Source organism: Hemisphaericaspora subhashii (assembly GCF_019202705.1).
Source record: "Hemisphaericaspora subhashii strain CBS 10753 chromosome Unknown scaffold116, whole genome shotgun sequence".
Taxonomy (NCBI): Eukaryota; Fungi; Ascomycota; class Pichiomycetes; order Serinales; family Debaryomycetaceae; genus Hemisphaericaspora; species Hemisphaericaspora subhashii.
Genome location: NW_026057468.1, coordinates 494 through 24,567, shown reverse-complemented (window position 1 = coordinate 24,567; position 24,074 = coordinate 494). Strand labels below are relative to the sequence as shown.

General features: G+C 32.5%; 8 protein-coding genes across 8 annotated transcripts; 7 read left to right on the top strand and 1 right to left on the bottom strand. All coding sequences in view use genetic code 12, as the record gives it.

The window, feature by feature from the left end:
• Positions 1-805: 805 nt before the first annotated feature.
• J8A68_006058 (uncharacterized protein) lies at positions 806-2,809 on the top strand (the record flags this gene model as incomplete). Its single annotated transcript, XM_049410190.1, has 1 exon — positions 806-2,809. The coding sequence occupies one exon, from the start codon at positions 806-808 to the stop codon at positions 2,807-2,809; it is 2,004 nt and encodes a 667-aa protein (XP_049260666.1).
• Positions 2,810-3,625: 816 nt separating this feature from the next.
• On the bottom strand, positions 3,626-5,323 carry J8A68_006057 (uncharacterized protein; the record flags this gene model as incomplete). The annotated part of the gene is made up of 1 exon (XM_049410189.1): positions 3,626-5,323. The coding sequence occupies one exon, from the start codon at positions 5,321-5,323 to the stop codon at positions 3,626-3,628; it is 1,698 nt and encodes a 565-aa protein (XP_049260665.1).
• A 2,006-nt stretch (positions 5,324-7,329) lies between these two features.
• Positions 7,330-10,596, top strand: J8A68_006056 (uncharacterized protein; the record flags this gene model as incomplete). The annotated part of the gene is made up of 1 exon (XM_049410188.1): positions 7,330-10,596. One exon carries the CDS (start codon positions 7,330-7,332, stop codon positions 10,594-10,596), a length of 3,267 nt encoding a protein of 1,088 aa, XP_049260664.1.
• Positions 10,597-11,209: 613 nt separating this feature from the next.
• On the top strand, positions 11,210-11,884 carry J8A68_006055 (uncharacterized protein; the record flags this gene model as incomplete). The annotated part of the gene is made up of 1 exon (XM_049410187.1): positions 11,210-11,884. One exon carries the CDS (start codon positions 11,210-11,212, stop codon positions 11,882-11,884), a length of 675 nt encoding a protein of 224 aa, XP_049260663.1.
• Positions 11,885-13,130: 1,246 nt separating this feature from the next.
• On the top strand, positions 13,131-13,820 carry J8A68_006054 (uncharacterized protein; the record flags this gene model as incomplete). The annotated part of the gene is made up of 1 exon (XM_049410186.1): positions 13,131-13,820. One exon carries the CDS (start codon positions 13,131-13,133, stop codon positions 13,818-13,820), a length of 690 nt encoding a protein of 229 aa, XP_049260662.1.
• A 1,024-nt stretch (positions 13,821-14,844) lies between these two features.
• Positions 14,845-16,515, top strand: PDI1 (protein disulfide isomerase; the record flags this gene model as incomplete). The annotated part of the gene is made up of 1 exon (XM_049410185.1): positions 14,845-16,515. The coding sequence occupies one exon, from the start codon at positions 14,845-14,847 to the stop codon at positions 16,513-16,515; it is 1,671 nt and encodes a 556-aa protein (XP_049260661.1).
• Positions 16,516-17,756: 1,241 nt separating this feature from the next.
• J8A68_006052 (mRNA splicing protein) lies at positions 17,757-20,276 on the top strand (the record flags this gene model as incomplete). Its single annotated transcript, XM_049410184.1, has 1 exon — positions 17,757-20,276. One exon carries the CDS (start codon positions 17,757-17,759, stop codon positions 20,274-20,276), a length of 2,520 nt encoding a protein of 839 aa, XP_049260660.1.
• A 1,601-nt stretch (positions 20,277-21,877) lies between these two features.
• Positions 21,878-22,951, top strand: J8A68_006051 (uncharacterized protein; the record flags this gene model as incomplete). Its single annotated transcript, XM_049410183.1, has 1 exon — positions 21,878-22,951. One exon carries the CDS (start codon positions 21,878-21,880, stop codon positions 22,949-22,951), a length of 1,074 nt encoding a protein of 357 aa, XP_049260659.1.
• Positions 22,952-24,074: the final 1,123 nt, after the last annotated feature.

Genomic DNA, 24,074 nt, shown 5'->3' with positions numbered 1-24,074 from the left:
GAAGAGACAAATATATCGTATGACGTAATTAATAAGTCCGTACTACACAAAATTATATGACAAAACAACACACAAAATTAAACATCTAGGCTAGAGAAAGTAATAATATGACTTTATTGTGATCACTTTTGACATTCTAATTTTGTACTATAATACGAACTGAGAAAGAGAGAGAGAGAGAGATCATATCATTTTTGAAAAGAACTTTGGGGTCATTTCCTTTTGAAATTTAAGCTTTTTTATCCCGTTCTAAAAAAAATCAACCCTTTTTTTTCTGCTAATACGGCATCTCTCCCCCAGTCGTTCCATCATTTACTTTTCCCCCGTAGTAACACCGAAAAAATGTGTATGTATCCCCCATAGATTTTTAATTAGGGTGCTGTACAAAATTCCAGACACAAAAATAGATTTAATCTTAAATTAAAAAATAAAAAAAGTATGTCAGACATTTTTTCTCTCTCTCTTTATTGTATTCCCCTTTTGAATCAACCGACAGTTCAGTCATTCCCTTATCGATTTACTTCTTTACAACTCCCCTTCTTTTTTTACACATTAACCCAATATTACTATATACCATAAGATATACATTACATATCATCTGACAGTCTGATCCAAATCAAATAATAATAATAATACAACAGACACAACAGACAGTCAGAACCAAAGCAAATCAGAACAAGACAAAAATAGCAACTCCCCCCTTATACATTTATATAAAATCAACTATCCCACCTCCCCATATCCCATACACCATATCCCATACATACATTCCCTTATAGGTGCCATATAATAAACACTCGAAGAGATGACAATAGATATTAATCAACCTAATAAGGTGAAACATGTAGTTGATGCATTTACTGATTCATCATGTGAATTAGTAACTTTAAAGAAGAAGAAGAAGATATTAACCAAGAAGAATAAGAATATTCAAAAGAGATTTATTGTAAGTCAACAACAATATAATAAATGTTTTCAGAATTATTATCATGGATTTAAATATTTAATGAGTAATCCAATATATGTTTCTAATATTAAACCTTCTGTAAATCATTGGCAATTAAGAGATTTATTAAAATTTAATGATGATGATGATTTATTATATTATACAAGAGATGATTCTATTTATTATTATGATTTAAATAAACAACATACTAAAGAGTATATTAAATTGAATTATTATCCCAGATGTTTTAATCATTATAAAGATGTATTGGTTACTGGTGGGTTATTAACTTCTTCATCAAAATTATTTTCATTAAATTTAGATAATTTAACAGCTACTGGTACTACTAATAATAATGGTATTCCATCCAAGAGGATTGCTAAGGGGTTATTTTCATTTTATAATCCAAATTTAAATATTTCCAAAACGGTTAAATTAGGTGAAATGATTAATAATGATGTTACAATTTATCCTAATTCATCAAATTCATTTATATCATATGTTTGTAATAATGATACTCATTTATATTGTCTTGATATTAATAATAATTCAAATATTAAAGTTACAAATAAAATAAATTGTGAAGTTAATACTTGTTTAAATAATGTGGTTAAAAATCCAAAATCAAATAATATATTAACGGCAACCGGTGATTCTTCTTCAATCTTTTTAATTGATCCCAATCAATCAGGTAATAAACCTATAATAAAAACAATCAAATCTGGTCATGAAAGTGGATTTGGTGTTGCTTATCATCCCAATGGAATATTATTTTCAACCGTTTTCCAAGATGGGATATGTCAAATTTATGATTTACGTAATTTATCCGAGAAATTAATTGAAATTAAATCAACAAGACAAGGTCATCAATCCGGAGCATTTAGAGTTTGTAAATTTTCACCAGAAAATGATATGAATGATTTATTAATCATTTCTGAACATGTTGGAAGAGTTCATTTAATTGATTTAAGAAATTTGGATTATAATAATGTTGATGATCATCAAGTGATTGTTGTACCGGTTGGATTAGATCAATTTGCTGATTTTAAATCCTCGATTCAAAATCCTCATACAAGAACAAGAGGAGAAAGATTTGATCAATATTCATTACATCAAGATGACAATAGTCATCATCGTGATAATCATCATCAGGATGACTTACAAGAGCAAGACAATAAAAATAAAATCAATAAACCAAGACAAAAATATCCAATTGATGTATATCCAAATAATAATAATAATATTATGAATAATGCCAATAATATTTCATTCACAGCACCAATAGTTTATGATTATGATTATTTAACAAATATTAATCCTAAATTATTTAAAGATTTTGCATATATACCTCCACCACCTCCACCTCCACAATTTTCACCAACTTCGCATAATAATGATAATGATTATTCATTACCACCAAAATTAAACTATCCTCAATGGGATCCAGCAACCAGCAGTAGTAGTAGTTCTACAGCTGAACATCATGTCTCTCCCACATCATCAGCCAGACCTTCAATTACAGGAATACACACCAATCCTAGCTATGCATATCCAACAACAACAACAACCCAGGCATCATATTCTTATCCTAGGGGTAATAGTACTGATTTCCAAGCTCCCATGATTGTTTCATCAAGTCTTTCACAAGATTCTTCATATACTTATAATAATTATTGTGATGATTCTTATCAACAATGTACAAATCATATACATGGAGAAATGGAATTACTGGGGATTGAATTTGTTGATCCTAAATATACTAATAATTCAAAGATTATTATTGGATGTCAAGATGCGGGGATTTTGATGTGGGATATTAATGGGATTTCAAGAAGAAGTTTTGGGAATTTTGATTATGTTTGAGAGCGAGCGACAGCGAGCGAGAGAGAGTGAGAGAGAGAGAGAGAGAACAGTAGTAAATTAGGTAGTTAGGTAGGTAAAGTACGGTTATTTTAGGTAGGTAGGTATAATAATTTTTTATAGGAGTTTTTAATATTCATTCTTATTTTTGTTTAAACCGTTTTGTGTGGTTAAAGGTTGTGTTTATTACTTATTAAGTAGTAGGATTTGATTTTATATATATTTAATTAATAATTGATTTGTAGTAGATTCTAATAGGAGAAAGAGATTGCAAAATATGGTAAATTGGATTTTAAATAAATAAAAAAAAAAAATTAAAATTAAAATTTTTTATAAATACAGAGAAGAGTAAAAAACATTCTTACCATAACAGAGTAAGACAGTATATAATATATATAAGTTAATTGTGTATAAAAGGAATATCGTTTGATGAAACAACACATGTTAACATTTTTTTTTTATAAAGGATTTTTAATAATAATAAATGGGAATGGGATATGGGACATGGGGATAGGATTATACAAGTGAAATTTTTTTTTTAATTTTTTTAATAATTTTTTATCATTTTGGAAAAGGAATATTTACACCTTTTCTTGTTGTTGTTGTTTTTTATATATGATAAGTAACCGCCAGGAGATTTGAGTTCAATACTTATTTCATGTTATGTGATATACACATTGTTTTTCTATAATTAGGAATGGTGGGATTTTCATTGAAATAAATAAATAAAATATAAGCGTCAATTGTTAATACTGTATCATTTCATTCATTAGATGCAGAATCAGTTCTAATACAAGATTAGGAAAACACATCCTATCCTTACACTAATAACCATTGTTGATAATTATCCTTAACTCTCAATTTCACCCCATCAATCTTCTTCTTCTCTTCATCATTATCATACTTAACTTCCAAATTCTCACATTGGGCAATACTTTCCAAAATAATCCCATCACTATCTTTTTCTTCTCCTTCTTCCAAACTATTAATCAAACCATTAAGAATAATCTTCACCCTCTTAAACTCCAATATCAACCCCAAACTAACCCATCCTTCTTCATCCATATTCTTTCTCAAATATAAATCCTTAATCAAATTCTCTAATGAAAAATAATAATCAATTTGTTGAATTAAAGCATGTTGTGGATCTTGCTTAGGTGAAATTGGGGGTGGGATAGGTGCAGGGGCCATGATTGGATACATTGGAATACCTTGATGCATATACATTGGTATTGGTTGCATGTGTTGTTGTTGCATACCTGCTCCATTATGACGATATCCATTGTTGTTGTTATTGTTATTACGGTTATGATAGTTTCTATTGGTTTGTCTATATTGAACACCTGGTTGTTGTTGTTGTTGTTGCGGCCTGTATGGACGGTTGGTGTAATATTGTTGGTTTGGAACAAATGGTTGTGGATGGAAGAATGGTGGGACTTGATTAGGTTGGAATTGTGGTTGTTGTGGCTGTTGTTGTTGGTTATTGTTGTTGTATCTCTTTTGATATTGGGTATTGTTGTTATTGTAGTTATGTCCATTTGGATGCTGTTGATTATTGTTATTATTATGACGTCTATAATTCTTTTGGTTGTTGAACTTTTGGTTTTGTTGAGGTTGTTGTTGTTGTTGTTCGTTAGTTTCATCGGTGGTACTACTAGTGTTAGAAATAGCAGTAGCTTCTTCTTGAGCTGGCTCTTGTTGTTTTTCTGGCTCTGGTTGAGTAGTTTCTGGTTTAGCAGACTCAACAACTTCAGATACTTCAGAAGTAGTAGCAGCTGCAGAAGAAACAATTGGTGACTGACTTCCACTAATAGATTCACCCTTCTTTGAAGAAGAAGATGGAGAAGCACTGGTATCCTTATTATTTTGTTGTTTCTTTGGAGTACCCTTTTGACTATTACTATTATTGTTATTACCACCAGAACTCTTTTTTCTATTTCTATTTTGTTGTTTTTGATTACTATTAGATCTAGAACTTGGTAATATCACTTTTGCAGTTAATGGAACCCATTTATTTGTAATTGGTTTAATGAATTTTTGTTGTTGTGATTTAACATTTGGTTGTTGTTCACCTAAAACTGGTGCTTTATCAGGAGTTGGCCATTTCTGTTCATCTACAGAAGTAGAAGTACTACTAGTGGATGGAGATCCCCAAGCAGATTTAGTTGGAACTGGAGCTGGAGCTAAATTTTTCTTTTCCTTTTTGGATTCCTTAGTGGAATTAGTTGAATCTGATTCCTTTACAGAAGTGGATTCTGCAACTGGAGCAGAAGAAGAAGTTGCACTAACAGTTTCTGGTTCTTCAACTGGCTTTTTCTCTGTTGAAACATCTGACTTGGATGATTCTGGTTCAACAGGGGCAATAACATCTTTGGAAGCTGGTTCTGGGACAATAGCTGCTGGTGCTGCAACAGCAGTGGTAGTAGCTGCGATACTGGATGCACTAGTAGTACTAGTGGTAGTAGATCCATTAGCAGCAACATTAGCATATGATACTGGAGATGGGGATGACGACATTGTTTTGAATGTTTTTATTGACTATTACTACTGTTTTTATTAAGTTGGAAAATTTTTCTTATAATTTAAAAATTCTTTGGGAATGGGGGATGGGGATGATGATAATAAATACTACAAACAGGATAACTATGTTGTGTTCTATTAAGAGTGTAGTACTAGCAGCAGTAATAAGTTCTTCTTTACTTGATATTTATATAAATAAATAGTAAATTCAAATAATGTTAAGAGGAGAGAGAGAGAGAGTAAAAATGAAAATGAAAAAGTTAAAAAAGTTTTTGATGAATTTTTTTTTTTGTTTAAAAAATTTTTTTTTTCTTTCTCTGTCTGTTCTGTCTGTTTCTGTTTCTCTGTTTCTGTCTGGATATATTTCTACTCTATTAGAAATTAATTACACTAAAAAAAATTTTCTTTCTCATTTTTACAGTTTAAACAAAATATGATGAGAAGAATAAAACCAGTAAAATTAATTTTCCGTTCGGATTTTCATTGTATGCATTCTCTTCATCCCGTACAAATATCATATGCCAGGCCCAACTCTAGAATCATACAGACAAAGTATAAATATAAGCCTGGGATAATTTATAGACAGAAACAGAAACTGAACCATTAGAGACGCGTTTCAAATACTTGCAAGTGCAAAATACATCATTTCCTTAGCCAATGTTAAGCCCAGCTTTGACGAGATTTACTTTCAATGTGAGAACGTACCGACGTGTGATTTCTATTACATTTTTGTTACATTTAAATTATCCGTCTACTCTAAATAAACTCTCCATATTGAAATTATCTTCACTTGATATGGGGGACCTAACATATAGAAATCATTTGCAATTCGAATTTTTGAACAATTTGACACGGTCCTTTGCGCTACAAATTAATTTGTTTTCACACGGAAAAAAATCCCGCAACGGAAAATGGTGACAATGTTCGCGACAATAAATTTTTGGGTGCAAAATTTTCAACCTGATGGTGATGGTGATGGTGGTAGTAGTGGTGGTCAAGCAGCCAGACCAACCCAGTCAGAATCTAAATATTTCAAAAGCATAACCATTCCTGAATTCAACGGTATCACATTGACATACTTTGTACAAGCACGTGAGTCATTTTGCGCTTTTAGTAAGAACTTGCCCTTTCTTCTTTTCTTTATAATTTTGCATAATTTTAATGCCAAATTTGGAATTTCTTTCTCTAAAGATAATTCAGAACATCGCTGACTATAATCAAAACGAATACACATGGACACCTCTTTCTATTTGGAAGTACCTGACCATTTTTCTTATTTTCATGAGTCAATGTAATTGTATGTAATCAATAGCTTATTCTATATTTTGTTCCTATCTTAATCTACCATTCCCAACGGTATTATTAAGCTATCGACGTGCCAATAAACTTACGATCCGAGGAACAATTTTGGTATCCTGTTAGGCGACGTGTTGATCCATTGGGTATTTACCAAAGGTCATTTTTTTGTTTTTTGGCAGCCATAATATTATTCCCAAGGGCCACCCAGAATCAATTATTAATATCAACTTAGCTGATTTACAATAAAGAACAACTTAATGAGACTATGGGTTTTGTGATTTTGAATGAAAAAATTGAGAGAATCGTAGTTGAAGATTTAGTGGAAAGGGAGTTCAAAATTTTCATATAAAGAACTTAGTATTTAAAGATAAGAAAATGGCAAAAAAAGTGATGTATTTGACATTTGTTATATACCTATGTAAAATCGATTTTTCATACAAACAGAGCAATTTTTTTTGTTCTTGATTCCTAATTTTTTAGGTACTTGTCCTGCATCACAAAGCAAGATATATAACATGTGTATCCTTCAAAGCATAGCAAGATCTGTTTATAGGGAGATATTAAAAATGGCTGCAATTCTATCTCTTAAGTTTTTGTATAAGAATCAAAAATTTGTTCTCGTTTTAAAAAAAGTATAAATAAATCGCGTCTGTTTACTTTCTAATCATTACACAAGCTTCTCTTACCAGACATTACAGAAAAAGATGAATCATCAACAAGAGATCATAGACGAAATTACAAGCAATCACTACATCGATGAAACCAATTTCAATGAAATCAATTTCGATGAACCTTTTAGTGACGAAGAATTGGATAATAATGTCGATGAAGCTCCAATTAATGTGGGCGATAGTCATACCTCTAGATACTATGAGTCTAATCAACCTAGTAATGAGAATCCTTACGACCTTTCCTCAAATCTGGCTGAAACTAATAGTAGGAATGATAATGATATATTATCCAGCAATTGGCGTAAGCTGTTAACTAAATCTCGAGAACTGAGTATTATTCCAACCCAAGACATCCTTTCAACTCACCTGATTCCCCCCGTTTCCGATTCCATGGCTGATTATACTAGCGATACTACATCAGATGAAATTCACGATGATTTTGAATCCCATTCTACAGAACAATCCAACTCAGACAAACGTCCATTTCCAAGAGTCTCTTTTATTGGTCGAGACAAGAAAGTTTATCATATCGAGATCAATCATCGTGGCTATAAAAAGTACACATTTGTACATGGCTTGCTAATTGACAAGAATGGAAAGCTTATCAATACTTTCGCTACTCGATTTAGGGAGCGTAATCGTTCCCTTGTTTCTACGATAGAGCAAAGAGGTGATACCTTAGCTGATTTCAATTCGATGTATAACAAAGAAACAAGATTGCATCTTTTTAATTATGAACATTTATGGGATTTTGTATCTCCAGAATCCATAATGGTTGAATATGTTGGTGCTGATAGACAGATGATCTTACATAAAAAGAAATCAACCAACAAAGATATCACTACAATCAAAGGTGTACTGGTAGCAATATCAGGTGGAAAATCATTTGCTATTCACATTGCACCTGCGTCGAAAGAAAATCATATTGACTTGTGTTATCATGTTCCTGAAATGAGAACTCATAAAAAGACTCATCCTTTGGATGCCGTTTTTGATTATCTCACTTTTACTGAGGATGATTTGATCACCTTAAGAAACTGTACACGTAGTGAAGATCTTGATGATGGCAGAGATTTATTCATCAAAATCTATTACAGTGTTGTCTGTAATCCCAAAACAAGACTTCGCAAGGCCCCAAGGTTCCATCACAAATCGCGAGTTAGCCAAATGTTCCCCATACTTCAAGAGACAACCTTGAGGACGTACTCGAGTTACTTTGCTCATTTTTACTGCTTGATCCGGGCTAGAGGTTTGTTTCCTCATTTTGAAGATAATTGTTCACCTGCTATTAAGCGGGTGCGCGACAAGTTTATTGAATCAATTAATGCAGAAGAAAGAGTGACTAACTTATTGGAGGTATTTTCCTCGTTTAAATCAATGGATGGTCAAAAATATCTCAAATCTTTGTTGTATGTCTTTTCAAGAAAATTTGACGATGGAGCATTGGGTAATGTTGATACAATCTTAATCAAATTATCTAGTATTAAGGACATGTATAAGTATTGCGTGTTTCTTTCTTCATCAGATCAGGAAATATACAAGTATGCCAACCGTAATTATAGGGATGACGACCATGGGTTATCTCTCTTGGAAGATTTAGTTGATTTATTGATCAGAAGAAATAATGAATTGGTAAAAGTAGAGCCAGGTAATGCTCCAGGCGAATGTTATGTCAATGGTATCTCAGTAAAGAAATCTTATTGTACAGATCTTTATTATAAGTCTGCCGAGAATTTTAAGGAGAGGTTCCGACAATTATGCAACGTAACGAAAAGTCAAACGTCCATCGGCCTTATCTATGATCAATTTCTTCAGAAAGCTAAAACTGATTACTCCTGCACTTGTTTAGGTGAAGAGATGAACAATGGCCAGTTTAATTTGAATGAAGCTCATAAGAGTGAGATTTTGATGTTAATTCTTGAAATGCAAAAGGCGCTCGCTTCAATGATGTACGTTGCCGCCGCCAACACATCTAGTCCAGCAGAGTTATTAAGTTTGAACATCCAAGGAGATAACTACGAAGATCGAGATATAGTGTTCCGTGATGGTCTTCTAATGATTCAGCAGAATGGCAATAAGAATGGAAGTGTAGAAAGAACATTAAGACATACCACCAAAATGTTATCTCAATTTATAGTTGTACTAGCTGTTCCGGTTAGAAGCTTATTCTTGCGGTTGCTTCCAGAATTACCTGAGCTTACTCACATGTTTTTTGATAGTTCAAGATACCCAGATAAAGAGATCGTCAAACGGGTTGCTTATAGAAAGTTCTTGTTCATCACGCATTACGGTAAGTTATTGACTTGGGATGAGGTCGACACATTTCAAGCTAGAGTTTTGAATATTGATTTAAGTAAAGTGTTGGGCGTTCGTATACTGAGACAAGCGTTCACGAGATTCATTAGATTTGATATGCCACGAAGTCAGGGGTATATTCAGTCGATGACTAAGTACCTTGATGAGAAAAGACAAGTCCATAGCAATCAAACTGCTTCGTTAAACTATGCAATAGATCATAGTAATATAGAGGGTAAACACGCCCTCCAAGATGTTGGGATGATGAAGGGGTATTTTGATTCATTCTTTCAATTTATTGGAATCGAACACCTGGATAAAGATGGACTGTTAAAGGATTCAAAGAAAGTTATTCCAATGCCAACTGGGATGTCCACCCTAAGGTTCCTAAAATATGAGGATTTAGAAGATGCGAAAATGACTATCTCCCAAAATTTTGAATTCAGAGATTTCGATCAATTCAACGCTGTTATAGATATAGCCTTTACTCCAACTGTTTCTAGATTTATCTTGGCTCCTCCGGGTTGCGGTAAGACGTTGATTTATTACATTCCATTAATTGCCTTTAGCAAAAAGGCTGACAAGAATCCCAGAAATACAATTCGTCCATTGTCCGTGGTGCTTGTATCAGACTCATGTGTCTTGGATATGATAGGTAGGCTTGAGAAGCATTTGACTGTTTTAAACGCTAAGGATTACGCCAATTTCTCCAATAATACCGACGTACTAGTTGCTGTTTATAATGACTTTGAAAATCCCGGTTTAGTTACATTTCTTTCCAATTTCAACTCAAGTTATCGTAAAGGCAACAAACTTGGTCTTTTAGTAGTTGACGACGTGTATACGCTTCGGGAAGAATATGATTTCAGAAAATTTAAGAATTTTCGTGACGGTATATTTAGTTTATTCTGGAAACAGATATATCTAACGCCAACAATAAAGCCTGATTTCGACCAAGAGCTTATAAGTTTATTAAAAGTTCCGGTTCCAAATAGGCTCAATTAGTTGGCTTAACTAGATGGGGTACCTAAGCGGATATAGAAAAACTATTGTTTATTTATTAAACCATGAAATTCCTACATTAGAAATGTATTTTATATAGCCTTTTTTATATTGTACGTAGTTTAACGCACGCCTATTATGTAAGGAAAAAAAAACCTCGACGCAATATAATTCGACCAAATTAACAATGCCCAGAAAAATTTAAGAGACAAATAAAAAAATTCCAATTCTCGCAATTAACACTAGATTGTACGCGAGTCAACCAATAACTTAAATCATCACGGCGGAGCTCGCCTGGATCAGAAATCACATAACGACGCGGCTGCCAAAGGAAATAAACAGGCTTCAAGTAAAAATTAAATGCGTTAAGCACCAGAGGAAGATAATAACTTTATTAAAATTATCCTTATGTACACTCATATATTCGGAATAAACCAAACGCGCTAATAACACACAATTGTAACCTTACATTAAGAATGCATTTTACCTTTCTCATTAACTTGTTATTTCTTCTCGTCAATTCTCTTCTCTTCTCTCTCTCTCTTCTTATTCTAATATGATTCTTATTAGTATCCTAAACCTATTATATATACTCGGCTTAACAATATCCATCAACATGGACAATGCAAACGGATATAGAAAAACTATTGTTTATTTAATAAACCATGAAATTCCTACATTAAAAGAATTATATTGTGTCGAGGTTCCAGAGAAAGATAATAAGGAATGTTATGAAACTCTTGAATTCATTAAATTAGATAAAGAAGAAGATATTTTATATGATATTGCTTATCGTAGTTTAACAATCTATGACGAAGTATACTTTTATAAAATTAATAATACATATTATGTTAAATCAAAATTAGCTAGTATTGATCGATATGGAGATGAATGCCCTCTAGAATTTATTGATATAATAGCTAGTATTTGGTATCGCGAAACATGTGAATTTGTACCTGAGACTACATTAACATTTTATAAGAGTAGAGAATATGAATATACAGAACATGATGATAATTTATTTTCATTATATCATTTAGAAAGTTTTACAGATTTTAAATTATCAAATAGAATTGAAGATATAGCTAGAGTTTTTAAAATAAAGGATAAACAAGATATGTTAGAAATAGAACATAGAATTGATCATGAATGGAAAAGATGGTATGTATTTATTGATCAAGATTCTATTGAAGTTAGAGATATGTATCAACGATTTGATGAAGTTGTTGTTTATAAATATAATGAATTGGAACTGATACTAGAAGAATTATTAACAGATTGGATCTGGTGAAGAATATACATTTATGCTGTGAATACAATATCAAATGGTTATTAACATGTTTAGTTCAGCATTAAGCTTATTCTTATCAAGTGTCTCTATGTTCTAATCCTATTGATATCTCTTCTTCAAAGAGTATTGACTGACTCAGTTGAGACGTGGCAATTCTATACACCAATAAAATGCCTATGCTTTGCCCGTAGCTTCTCTTGCTCTAACAAACCTTTTTATTCCACCCGGAAATCCAAGACCTGAATCTCAACTGCGAAAGGGGATTATGGATTCTTATACGATTCTATCCGAAGGCTGTATATCACTGAAGAAACTGGTGTTAAAAATCTGGTGCAATTGGAATATGGCTACAACAACATGGTATATTTACTTAGGTATGGTAGTGTAATATAATAATCGGTCCTCTCTATATATGGTTTAACAAGTAAACTACTTAAGACCGACTAGCAGCAGGTAGAGACGATCCAGACAGACTACTATAAAATGTTATTGGGTATCACCGCGTCCTATTCAGTCAGTTTTGCTTTCACAAGAACCAAATCTTTTGGCGGGGAGTAATACAAATAAACAGCATACTGGAATTTAGTGATGCAAGCCGTGGGTCCAATAGGTTTGCATCACTAAATTTCAGTATGACGTTCATCTGTAGTACTCCTGCGGGTCCAATATATGATAATGGGTGTTGACAATAGTTGTCCTGACAGTGAATTCGTTTGATAAAAGCGTCGTGGCAGAAGCATTAAGAGTTAGCTGATCGGAACTCTAACGCTGAAACTCCAGTAGTATATGAGAACCGTATAGTTGTCGTTAGACACTGTAACCACATACTGTTATCAAAACTGACTCAAAGTGGGTAGGACAATTTTTTACATATGAAAAAAATATTGCAAGTTACATCCATTCTGCAATACATACTTTCGGTCAAAGGCTATCCAATACTTTCGGTTAAATTATGATGAATTAAAATTTTACCCCATAATAATGGACGTTACAATAAACCCCCCCTCCTCTTGTTGCCCATCATCTTCTTTCAATATCAATCAATATTTTAACGGGAATACTTTTTTTCAATTTTCTTTTCACTTTTCTTCCTTTTCTAATTATCAAAGGAACATCCAACCACAGCCTCCCATTAGTTACATATAATCATAACTGTCCCATTAATATCCCCCCCTTATTTATTTTAATCCAATTCTTTTTATCTGTTGCTATTCAATAATTTTGTAAATATATATATACCCAACCGATGTCATCAATATTCATTAATCCATTATTTCGTCCATTATTAGAAATCATAAGATCTTCAAGAAATGGTATTGTATATGGTGGTAAAATCAGATTTCTGCATGCTTTAGTCATTAATCTATTATATCGATCAGGTCCATTACGTCCAAGATTAATATCAATTCTTAAAGCAACTAGAGATCATGCTCAAGTATTGGCATCATTTGCTATTATTTATAAAACTTGTGTTATAATATTAAAAGGAGAAACTTTCTTAGGTCCAAAACAAATGGGATTATGTAAATTTTTAGCTGGTTGTATTGGATCATGGATTGTTTATTCTCAACATTTTAATATATTTCATCCTGGTATAACTCATCAAATTACTTTATATTGTTATAGTAGAGTCACATTAGCAGTTGGTAAAATATTATTAGATTTATATCTTAATCATGCTCAACCAAGTTTTAGAAATTATCAAGGTAATTTAATTAATTATGGAAATTTAAATAATCAACAACAAAAGAAATTAAGATCAATTGTTTATAATAAAACTTGGAAATATTTTGCGGTATTAACTTGGGGTTTAGTTATGTTTATTTATCATTATCAACCTCAATATTTACAAAGTTCATTAAGACATAGTATGGCATATATTTATGATGTTGAAATGGATACTTGGGGAAATTTAAGAGAATTCTTGGGAATTTAAGTGGCGTTGGTGCTGTTTTGATAATAGAATGAAGCATTTGATAGAGGGGCACCAAATTCGGAATCAATTAATTACTTGAGAGTGTGTGCTTCAGGATGGGGTTTAAGCTTTTTCATTGTTTTATGGCATATATAGGGTCATTGCAATCATGAAGAGACGTGACATTACTCCCTTTTAACTGTATACTAAACATTTGTTACATTATACTACATATACTTATTACCTTTGTTATCCTTGATTTTACTCTAGTTTTTGTGGCCATCCCAATAGTTATTGTACCTCTACAAAATCTATCTCTACTAACTAAATGTGCCAAAATAACAAAGTAACAAAAAAAATAATCCCGAGGCAAGATACACTTACATTACTCATACTGTAAAATACATTAAAGAAATCTATTGTTCTTCCCCAGGGCTTTTTTTGTTTAAAACACGTCATTTAAATGATCGTACATAATGGAAGATATCCTCTCTTGGAACTTCTCCAGTTTTAATTGTTTATTGTTATATGTATGTTGATTGTGTACCTGACGTATGACAGTTAAAAATTTTTCAAACGACGTGGGGGAGGAGGGGGGCACACATAAGAAAAACATTAACTACTCTAGAACTATTCTAACACCATTTGTAGGTGATTAAGCAAAGCTTGGTTACAAGCAAAGAGAGATCTTACTGTCTGATTCTACCCCTGAATAGCTAAGGATCACATTCTATTCTGAATTCAAACTTAGAAATAACTTTGCAATCAAGAAAAGTAAAGAAATTTATAAAAAGTCAAAACTTTTTCTCTTACATTTAATTAAACTAAAATAAATAAAAAATATTTTTTGAATCGCAAAAGAAACATATTTAAAAAAATAATTTAAATTCTGAACACCGTGTTTTTTTTTTTTGGTTACATTTTTTGGCCACCTACAGTTTATATAAAATGAATTAAAGTTAATCAGAATTTTTCATTTTCTCTTTCTCTTTCTCTTTTTTGTAATTACCTTTTAATCAATTTAAATAAAATAATAATAATAATAATGAAATTCTGGAAATTATCTTCTAATGCATTAGCAACACTCTTAGCAATTGTCTCAATTACTCAAGCTAGTGGTCCATCTGATGGTGATGCTGTTGCTGATCCAAATAGTGCTGTTGTTAAATTAACTACTGCCAATTTTGAATCATTTATGCAAGAAAATCCTTTAGTATTAGCTGAATTCTTTGCTCCTTGGTGTGGATATTGTAAAATGTTAGCACCAGAATTCTCAAAAGCTGCTGATAAATTAAATGAATCAAATCCAAAAATTAAATTAGGTCAAGTTGATTGTACTGTTGAAGAGCAAATTTGTCAACAATTTGGAATTAAAGGATATCCAACTTTAAAAATCTTCAGAGGTGATGTCAAAACTCCACAAGATTATGATGGTCCAAGAGAAGCTGATGGAATTGCCGATTTTATGATTAAACAATCATTACCTGCTGTTTCACAACCAGCTACCGAAGAAGAATTATTTAAATTAGTTGATGGTCAAGTTAAACCATTTGTAATTCAAGTTAATCCATCTAAAGAATCAAATGTAACTTTTAATAAGATTGCTGAAACATTAAGAAAAGATCATACTTTTATTAATGTTGAAAATAATGATTTAATTGGTAAATTAAATAAAAAATTAACTAAACTTGATATTTCTGGTAAAAAACCAAGTATTTTAGTTATTCATCCATCTCAATTAGATGATGCAGTTAAATTCGAAGGTAAATCATTTACTACAGATGAAGTCAAGAGTTTTATTGAAACTGAAGCTGTTCCATACTTTGGTGATATCGATAGAGATACTTATATGTCTTATATGACTTCTCCATTACCACTTGCTTATTATTTCTATAATACTGAAGAAGAAAGAAAAGAAATTGCTGCTAATATTGAAAAATTAGCTAAAAAACATAGAGGAAAGATTAATTTTGCTGGTTTAAATGCTAAATTATATGGTAAACATGCTGAAGTTATAAATATGGATCCAGAAGTTTTCCCATTATTTGCCATTCATGAAGTTAATGACAATAAGAAATATGGTGTTGATCAAACTAAACATCCAAAGGGACCTTCTATTGAAGTTATTGAACAATTTGTTGAAGATTATTTCCAAGGAAAATTAACTCCAATTATTAAATCAGAAGATTTACCAACTGAAGAAGAAAAACTTGCGAATCCAGTAGTTAAATTAGTGGCTCATAATTATCGTGAAATCTTAGACGATGTATCCAAAGATATCTTTGTTAAATATTATGCTCCATGGTGTGGTCATTGTAAGAAATTAGCTCCAATTTGGGAAGAAGTTGCCCAAGTTTATGGATCTAATAAACCGGATGCAAAAGTTTTAATTGCTGATATTGATCAGACTAATAATGATGTCGATGTTCCATATCCTATCCAAGGCTATCCTACTTTATTATTATATCCAGCTAATGGTAAGATTGATGAAAAAACCGGAATAAGAGAACCAATCTTATTTGAAGGGGCAAGAGATTTTGATTCATTGCTTAGTTTTGTTAAGGATTCAGGTGCTCTTCATGTCGATGGATTTAAATTAAAGGAAGAATTAGATGCTACCAAGAATGCTATTGTAGAAGAAGATGAAGAAGAAGTAAAAGCAGAAGAAAAACCAAAGGCTGATGAAAAGGAACAAGTTGCTCATGATGAATTGTAAGTTTGTCTGACCGCCCCTTTGTTTGTACTAGTTATGTAGAATGATTCGATATAAAGAAGAATAAAAAAGATTTGTTATTACGGAACTATCCCGGAACTATCCCCTTCCCTCTCTAGATATCCCTTTTTGTTTGTTCTTAGAAGTGCCATAACCGTATACTTCGAGCACTTTTCTCTGGCCATGTCTTTAGCCAGATCTATTTGCAACTTTTTACTAATGGTCTGAACAAATAGCAATAGAATGTAAAATTTATATTCTCTGATGTTGTAACTATTAAGCTCAAAAGGCAAGATGACAATAACTGAGCTTACTTCTTCGCCTAACTGAAACATGATGGTCAATGAATGCTATTAGTAAATAAACCGACGTACTATACTGTAAACAATCAATAACCCAAGGCATACTCTCTTATTTGTGAGCCGCGTCAATTCTTTACTGCGAACTATGTGGTCAATTGATTATAGCAATCAAATTTTGTGAATCATAAAACTAACATTATGTCCCAAGAACGAGGCATAAACGCGATGTTTTAGAAAAGTCCGACAAGGAATCAGCATAAGGGAAGTACCCTTGAAGAGTTGTAACGGAGGAGTACTTAAATCATAATCATCACCCTTCAACCACATCAAGTATTTGTAAAGGTTTCAGCCTTGTACTTTCTCCTAAAGGTGGCATTATTGTACTAATATTCATTATTACTGTGATTTTTACTCAGATCTTGTGCCACGTCTGAAATTTAAGATTTGTTGATTGCGAAATAAAAAAAACTTGATGTTGTCTGTTGAATCACGCTTTCCAATTCCATAGAAATCAATTTCCCAAAATGTACAGCCACATTAATGAATCAGACTCAGAATCAGTTCGCTGAATAATGGACAAATCGAGCACCGTTCGCCATAGAAATGGGGAGGATGCATGAATATTTATGAAAACAGATGGCGACAATTAAGTATTTAAGCAGCCCGGATTCCTGGGATACGAAATTGTAAGGGGTGCTCTTTTTAATTAACTTAATTGGTTTTTGGAAGGATTTACAATACAATCCAGACTCAACCAATACAACCCTCCATTTTTATTTTTTTTTGGGGGGTAGCGAGGGCCCAACACGCACTGAAATATTTCTCAACTGAAAAAAAAACTATGATTGATTGTTAGGTCCAATTATTTTTTTCTCGTTCTAGATTTACTACGGGAGAAGATATCATCACCCATCTTACTTTTTAATTGGAAAGGAAGCAGTAATGCTGGATATTTATAGTATTGACAAATTGATAGAAGATGGAGATATTCCTTATGAAGAAGCTATAAGTAAAGATCCAATTAACCTAGAGAATTGGTTATCTTATTTAAATCATGTGACTTCTAATCAATCAGCATCCATCGCATTCCATAAACAAGTTTTCATTTTACATCGAGCAACTACAGCCATTCCTCGTTCCAAACAATTATGGCAGACATATATAAAACTATTACTTGACCATAGCAATCAGCTAAACTATACATCCCATAAAGATCAATTGCATAATATCAACAAAATATTCGAACGAGCGATTACTAGTTTGTTGCACGTGCCAGGCGATGTCCTGATTGACATTTGGAAACCATTCCTTGAATTTTTAATGAAGACACAAATTAATGAAGTCAGTTATATCAGAAGGACCTTTAATAAATGTCTAAGGGGTTTACCGTTGAATCAGCATAAATTTATTTGGTCCATGTATTTAGAATTTGCTGATTTTATTGGTGGACTCACTGCCATCAAAATATATTCTAAATATCTACAATATTTAGATCCTCAAGTATTAAGGGGAATCAAGGATAATGAAGGAAGTGGTCCTAGCAATTTGGAAGATTTCATTTATAAATTTATTGAGTTTGGCGCTAACAAAGAAATCTTTTTAAAGTTATATCAACTCATCCTAAGTAAACCTGATGATTATCTTGGATTACCCAAATCCCCAGTACAATACTTATTTGAATATATTGATTTACTAATGGATTCTTCAATCCCGGATCTATATTTTGATGATATTATACAAGATTCCATTACTCAATTCCCCGATCAAATTGCAAACTTGTATGCAAAATTATCCGCCTTTTATAAACAACGAGGAAATCCCGAAAAGGTACGATATTATTATGACAAGGGTTTGAAAGAAAGCTTGACTGTACAAGATTTCACCATGATTTATGATCATTATACTGAATTTGAAGAACAAGAATTAAATATCCTTGCAGCCAAATTAGACAGCGACGCCAACTTATCTTCCCTCTTTGATTTTAAAATGAATAAATTTGAAAAATTAATCAATGATAGAGAATTATTACTTAATGATATGATGTTACGACAAAACCCCAATAATCTAGATGTTTGGTTTACTAGATTTGAAATCTATAAAGACGATTTAACCAATTTAATTAAAACATATGCCGATGCCTTGAAATCAATCAATCCATTAAAAGTATCAACAACCAATAATCATAAACTTAATCAAATTTGGATCAAATATGCATCGATCTATTCCAATAATGGGGATTATAAAACTGCCGATTTCATCTATTCCAAATCTATCCTTTCGCAATATATCCATCCTGATGAATTGGCAGATCTTTATATAACTTGGTGTGAGATGCTACTAGGAACTACCGAATTCAACGAAGACAAACCAATTGAAATCTTGGATGAGATCTTATATCGTGAATACTCTGATATCAATACCATGGAATATTCCGACCCATCAATACCGGTTCAAAAAAGAATTACGAAATCACCTACATTGTGGTCATTTTATATAGATTTATTAGAATCATTTATTGACAACAAAGAACAAACAGTTGAGATTGAAAAAGTATGCACTGCCTATGATCAATTAATCAAATTGAAAATCGCCACTGTCAAAAATATCATATCGTATGCTGAATTTTTAGAAAATTGGCAATATTATGAACGATCGTTAACGATCTATGAACGAGGATTAAAGATTTTTCAAGATCCAATTATTAAATATGAGATTTGGAAAGTTTATATTGCAAAAATCATCAATTCTCCAATCACAATAGAAATAGAAAGAGTTCGGGATTTATTTGAGAATTGTTTGGATGATATACCTCCACATTTAATGAAACCTATATTAATCATCTATTCAAAATATGAGCAGGATCACGGCTACGTCATCAATTCAATCAAAGTCTTAACAGAATCAATTCCCAAGATTTCCCAAGCCCAGTCATCCCCTTCATTCCCCATCAATGATCGGAAACAATTAGCATCCCAAAAACTCGACATCTACATCATGATCCTTGCCAAACTTGATGAAATCCAAGATATACCCCAATATAGACAATTCGCCCAACAAGCTATCCAAGATCAATATTTCTCCTTAGCTCAACTTTCACAATTATTCATTCATCATTTTCTCAAATTGGAAACCCGACAACCTCAATCACAACAGCAAAAACAACGAATTAGGGAATTGTTCAAATATGTCACCAATCTTGCCCATCCTGATAAATTATCACAAGTATGGCAAGCATGGGAAGATTATGAATTGGAACAAGGCGATGAATCGAGTTTTAAGGACATGTTACGGATTAAGAGAACTGTAGCTGGTGAGTTTATTCTGCAGAAACAACAAGTGCAAGAAATTAGTAATCCATTGGGGTTTGTGAAAGGGAAGAATAGTGCGCGGGCTTCATATATTCAAGAATCAACGCCGGCGGTGACAACTACGAATCCTGATCAGATTGATCTTGATATGTGAGTTTACTATATGCATGTCGTCGTTTGTTCATTGACATGTATCAACATGTTTTGGGTATCGCAGTATATAAGCTTTATAGTTGGAACTACCTAAATAAACTTCTATTAGTATCTTTATTCTGTTGGGATATTGTCGTATAGTAGCTCCACTTCCGTTAAAACTAGTAATTGGAGGTTACACGGCAGCAAAGCCAGATAATGGAAGGGCAACTTCAGATGAAAAGGAATGAATATGAATCTTGGCATGAATAAAGAAGATTATCATGAGGTTCCATGGCTGTTTTAAGAAGGAAACAACTGTTTATTTAGATAATACAAAAGAAAGATGATTTGCAAGAATTATCAGTGATTTGAAGTAAATAACAAACATAATTTATAGGGAATTGAATATGAAAGGAATGTTCATTAAATTGGCAGATGTGTCTAAGTTGGAACCAATACTATTCGACATCTATAGCATTAATCCGGAAGGTGCTTTATTCGCAGTATCTTGAATCTCTTTCGATCCATATTAAGTAATTTAAATATGTCTCTTTCAACATATATCCTGATACCATAGTTAATTATAATCAGCAATAGTTTTCATTAACTCAAATTTTTTCTTCTAAAACTATTGTTCCAATTACAATGATTCAACCAATGGAGCTTTTGCACTAGCATAATAATCCTACAATGAGTTTTCCTATTCTCATAGTAATACATTCAATCACATTCAATAATGGCAATAAATAGCAAGTAATGTTCTAACTAATCGCACGACTGTTTGATGTAAATCATTTTCTTGCAAATACAAATATATGTCAAATATCTTGATCATAAATAGCATATTTCAATCTAAATGTTACAATTTTTGAATCTTCAATCATATTTGATATTTAGTGTATACCTGCCATATCTTAGGCAATTTAATAATCTTCGCAAAATGATTCACGAAATCAAATGACAACAGAACTAATAACTGGTTCAGACAATACCATAATGGTATTCTGACACCAAATTATCTTTTTGTTTACCTTCTTCCTGATCATTATTCACATTCTCAATGGAGAAATCCTTCTTCCTTATCTTCGCTATTCTATAGTCATGTTTGACCAACATGATTGATTTTATGGATTTTTTATTCTGATGTGAATAAAATCTTGTGGTAATCTTTTCAGTATGAATTCCTTTCTCAGTATTCAATAAGTATCTTTGTATTTTCTTGTAAAATATTCAGGAACTCTCCTTAACTAATGTAGCTTCTGATTCATCGTGGTCTTGGATTCGACGTTTACTTGACGATGAATTGCTCATTGACCTATAGTATGTTAGTTATTTCGTATTAGCCACTCTCTACATCCAGGCATTCTCCGGCCCCTCCCCTTCCCCCATTTAAGGGGCTTTCGGACGTAGGGTAGAAGAAGCACGTTACAGTTTGCATTACAGTTCAGAGTCATGTGTAGGCAAAATCTGAATGATAAAATATTCTTTGTGGGGAAAAAAAAAAAATTTGGGTGCAAGTTTTGGTCGTAAACATAAATTCTGTAATTGCAAAAATGCCACAGAAATTATTTATATTCCTTTCTTTCTTCACTTTATTATAAACAAATACACCAAGCAATTATGTTCGGCAAAATCTTAGACAAATTTCACAAATCCAAGAATCAAAAAGGCAAATTATTGAAATTCAAAGAGTTCTGTGAACTCGATAAACCAATTAAAAAACTATATATTCGTGGTTTATTCCACAAGCGTCAAGCCGGCGCTAGACAAATCTCCCAAGAGATTCGTCAAAAACAAACCATTGACACCATTTATGCTACTGAATCTTCATCTTCAACGATTTATTCAGAAGCTAACCCTGCTTATTCCACCAAACTCACCCAACCTACACAAGAACCTTTTTCCGCTAGTAATGATAGAATCGTGTACGAAGATAAAACTAAATTGAGAGAAATAATCAATTCGACTTTTAATACATTACAATTCAAAAGCAGGAAGCCCGAAAAATCTTTCGAGCTATTAAGATTCAGAAAATTTGTACATGATCCAATCAAAGGCACTTGTTATTACATTAATATCTATCCTACTACCAATAGTACTACTACAAAGAAAAAAGCTGCAGAATTAGTTGCACCAATTCCCCCACCTCCACCTTCACAACCAACTCCTCCAATAACAGAATTTGTGAAGGATGCTGCTGGTTCAGCTCCTCCACATCCACCACAACCATTCATGAAGAAATTTGTATCAGATGCACTGATGAGAGACAAGAGTGACACTAATATAAGACATCGGTTTATGGCCTCGTCAAATAAATATTTGTTGTCCCACCTCGATCGTTGCTGCGATGAAATTGAAATTATGATGGAACATAATTCTGAGAAACCTTCGGCAATAGCAATTGTGCCAGATTCACTGGTGAGAGTCAAGAGTGACAGTGAAATCCAAAATCTGGTTAAATACTCTTGGGAAGAAGATTTATTGGCTCATCCTGAACGTTGCTGGGATGAGCTTGATCTTATGTTGGAAATGTTGCAAGGTGAAGATCATTTATCAAACAAGGTGAACATGAAACATCCACCTGATGATTTTTCGGGTAGATGTCTGGAGAGCTCCGACCGAATTTGCCAAATTGAAGAATTGATGTATGGACCGATCACTCCACTCAATATCCCGTCTAGAAACAAGCTTTAACTTCCAAGGTGTCTCCAGACCCACTGATAGCTCTGCTCCATCTTAAAACAATGGCCCAACAACTTCGAAGGCTTCGAATCAATATCAATGATAGATTTTCATTTGGAAATTTCTGGATAGATTAGATGATTCATATTGCACTGATTAAGAGGATCAGGAAGTCAAATATGAGTCTCTATCTTCTAGTTGTTCAAGCAATGGGTTTTGACATCCGAAGAAAAACTAAATTGATTCATCGGATATGGAAATTGTTGTTTATTGGTGAAGAGGAAGGTTATAATGGTATTATTATTTAAGTGGGAGGACAGGCTTCCCTGCTATTTATTTATTTATTTCTTATAGAATATTGTAAATTTAAAAATTTTAAACAAGAACTTCTCTCTAGTAAAAATTCCAAGCGCTATCTTTATTTGGTCTACTTCATTGTATAAATTTCTCTTAGATTGAGATAGACCCGAATTGAAAATTTGTAATTTGCAGCCAAATTATGATTATCATTTACTGGGATTCCCTCTTTGAATTTCTCTGCTTTCTTTAGTTTATATTTCTAGTGCAAGTAAGCAATACGCAGTTATCAGAGTGAACAAACTAATAAGAGAAGTAAGGGTGGGATTTAAACTGCCGGATTAGCTTCCTCACCTATGATTTAATAATGAATTCTTTAAAACTTCTTCTAATAATATCGAAATATCTGTTTCCGTGGCTCCTACTGCCACTGTTTTTTCTTCATGGATATTACTTAATCGTTACCAATAATGTAATATTACCCAATTCAAGTGTTCTTAGCTTGTTTAATCGGCACATTGTTTATATAATTACGATTGCTGTATTCGTAGTTTACAGTACAAAAAGAGTAAACTATGAACCACTATTTTGTGGCAGTTAAGTATCGATAGAAGTTTATCGACGGGTGAACCCCCCGAGAGGTAATCCATTTGACTAGAATGAAACATAACAGCAGAATTTCTAATATGTGGTGACCACTTTTATTTTTTTGAGTTCTTTTTAATTAATCTTTTAATTAGAGTCAATAATTAACACGAAATCTCGTTTTTTTTCTTTTTTTGCAACCATTTCATCATTACCGCAGGCGGAGAAACTTGTGTGTACTCCGAATTGTATA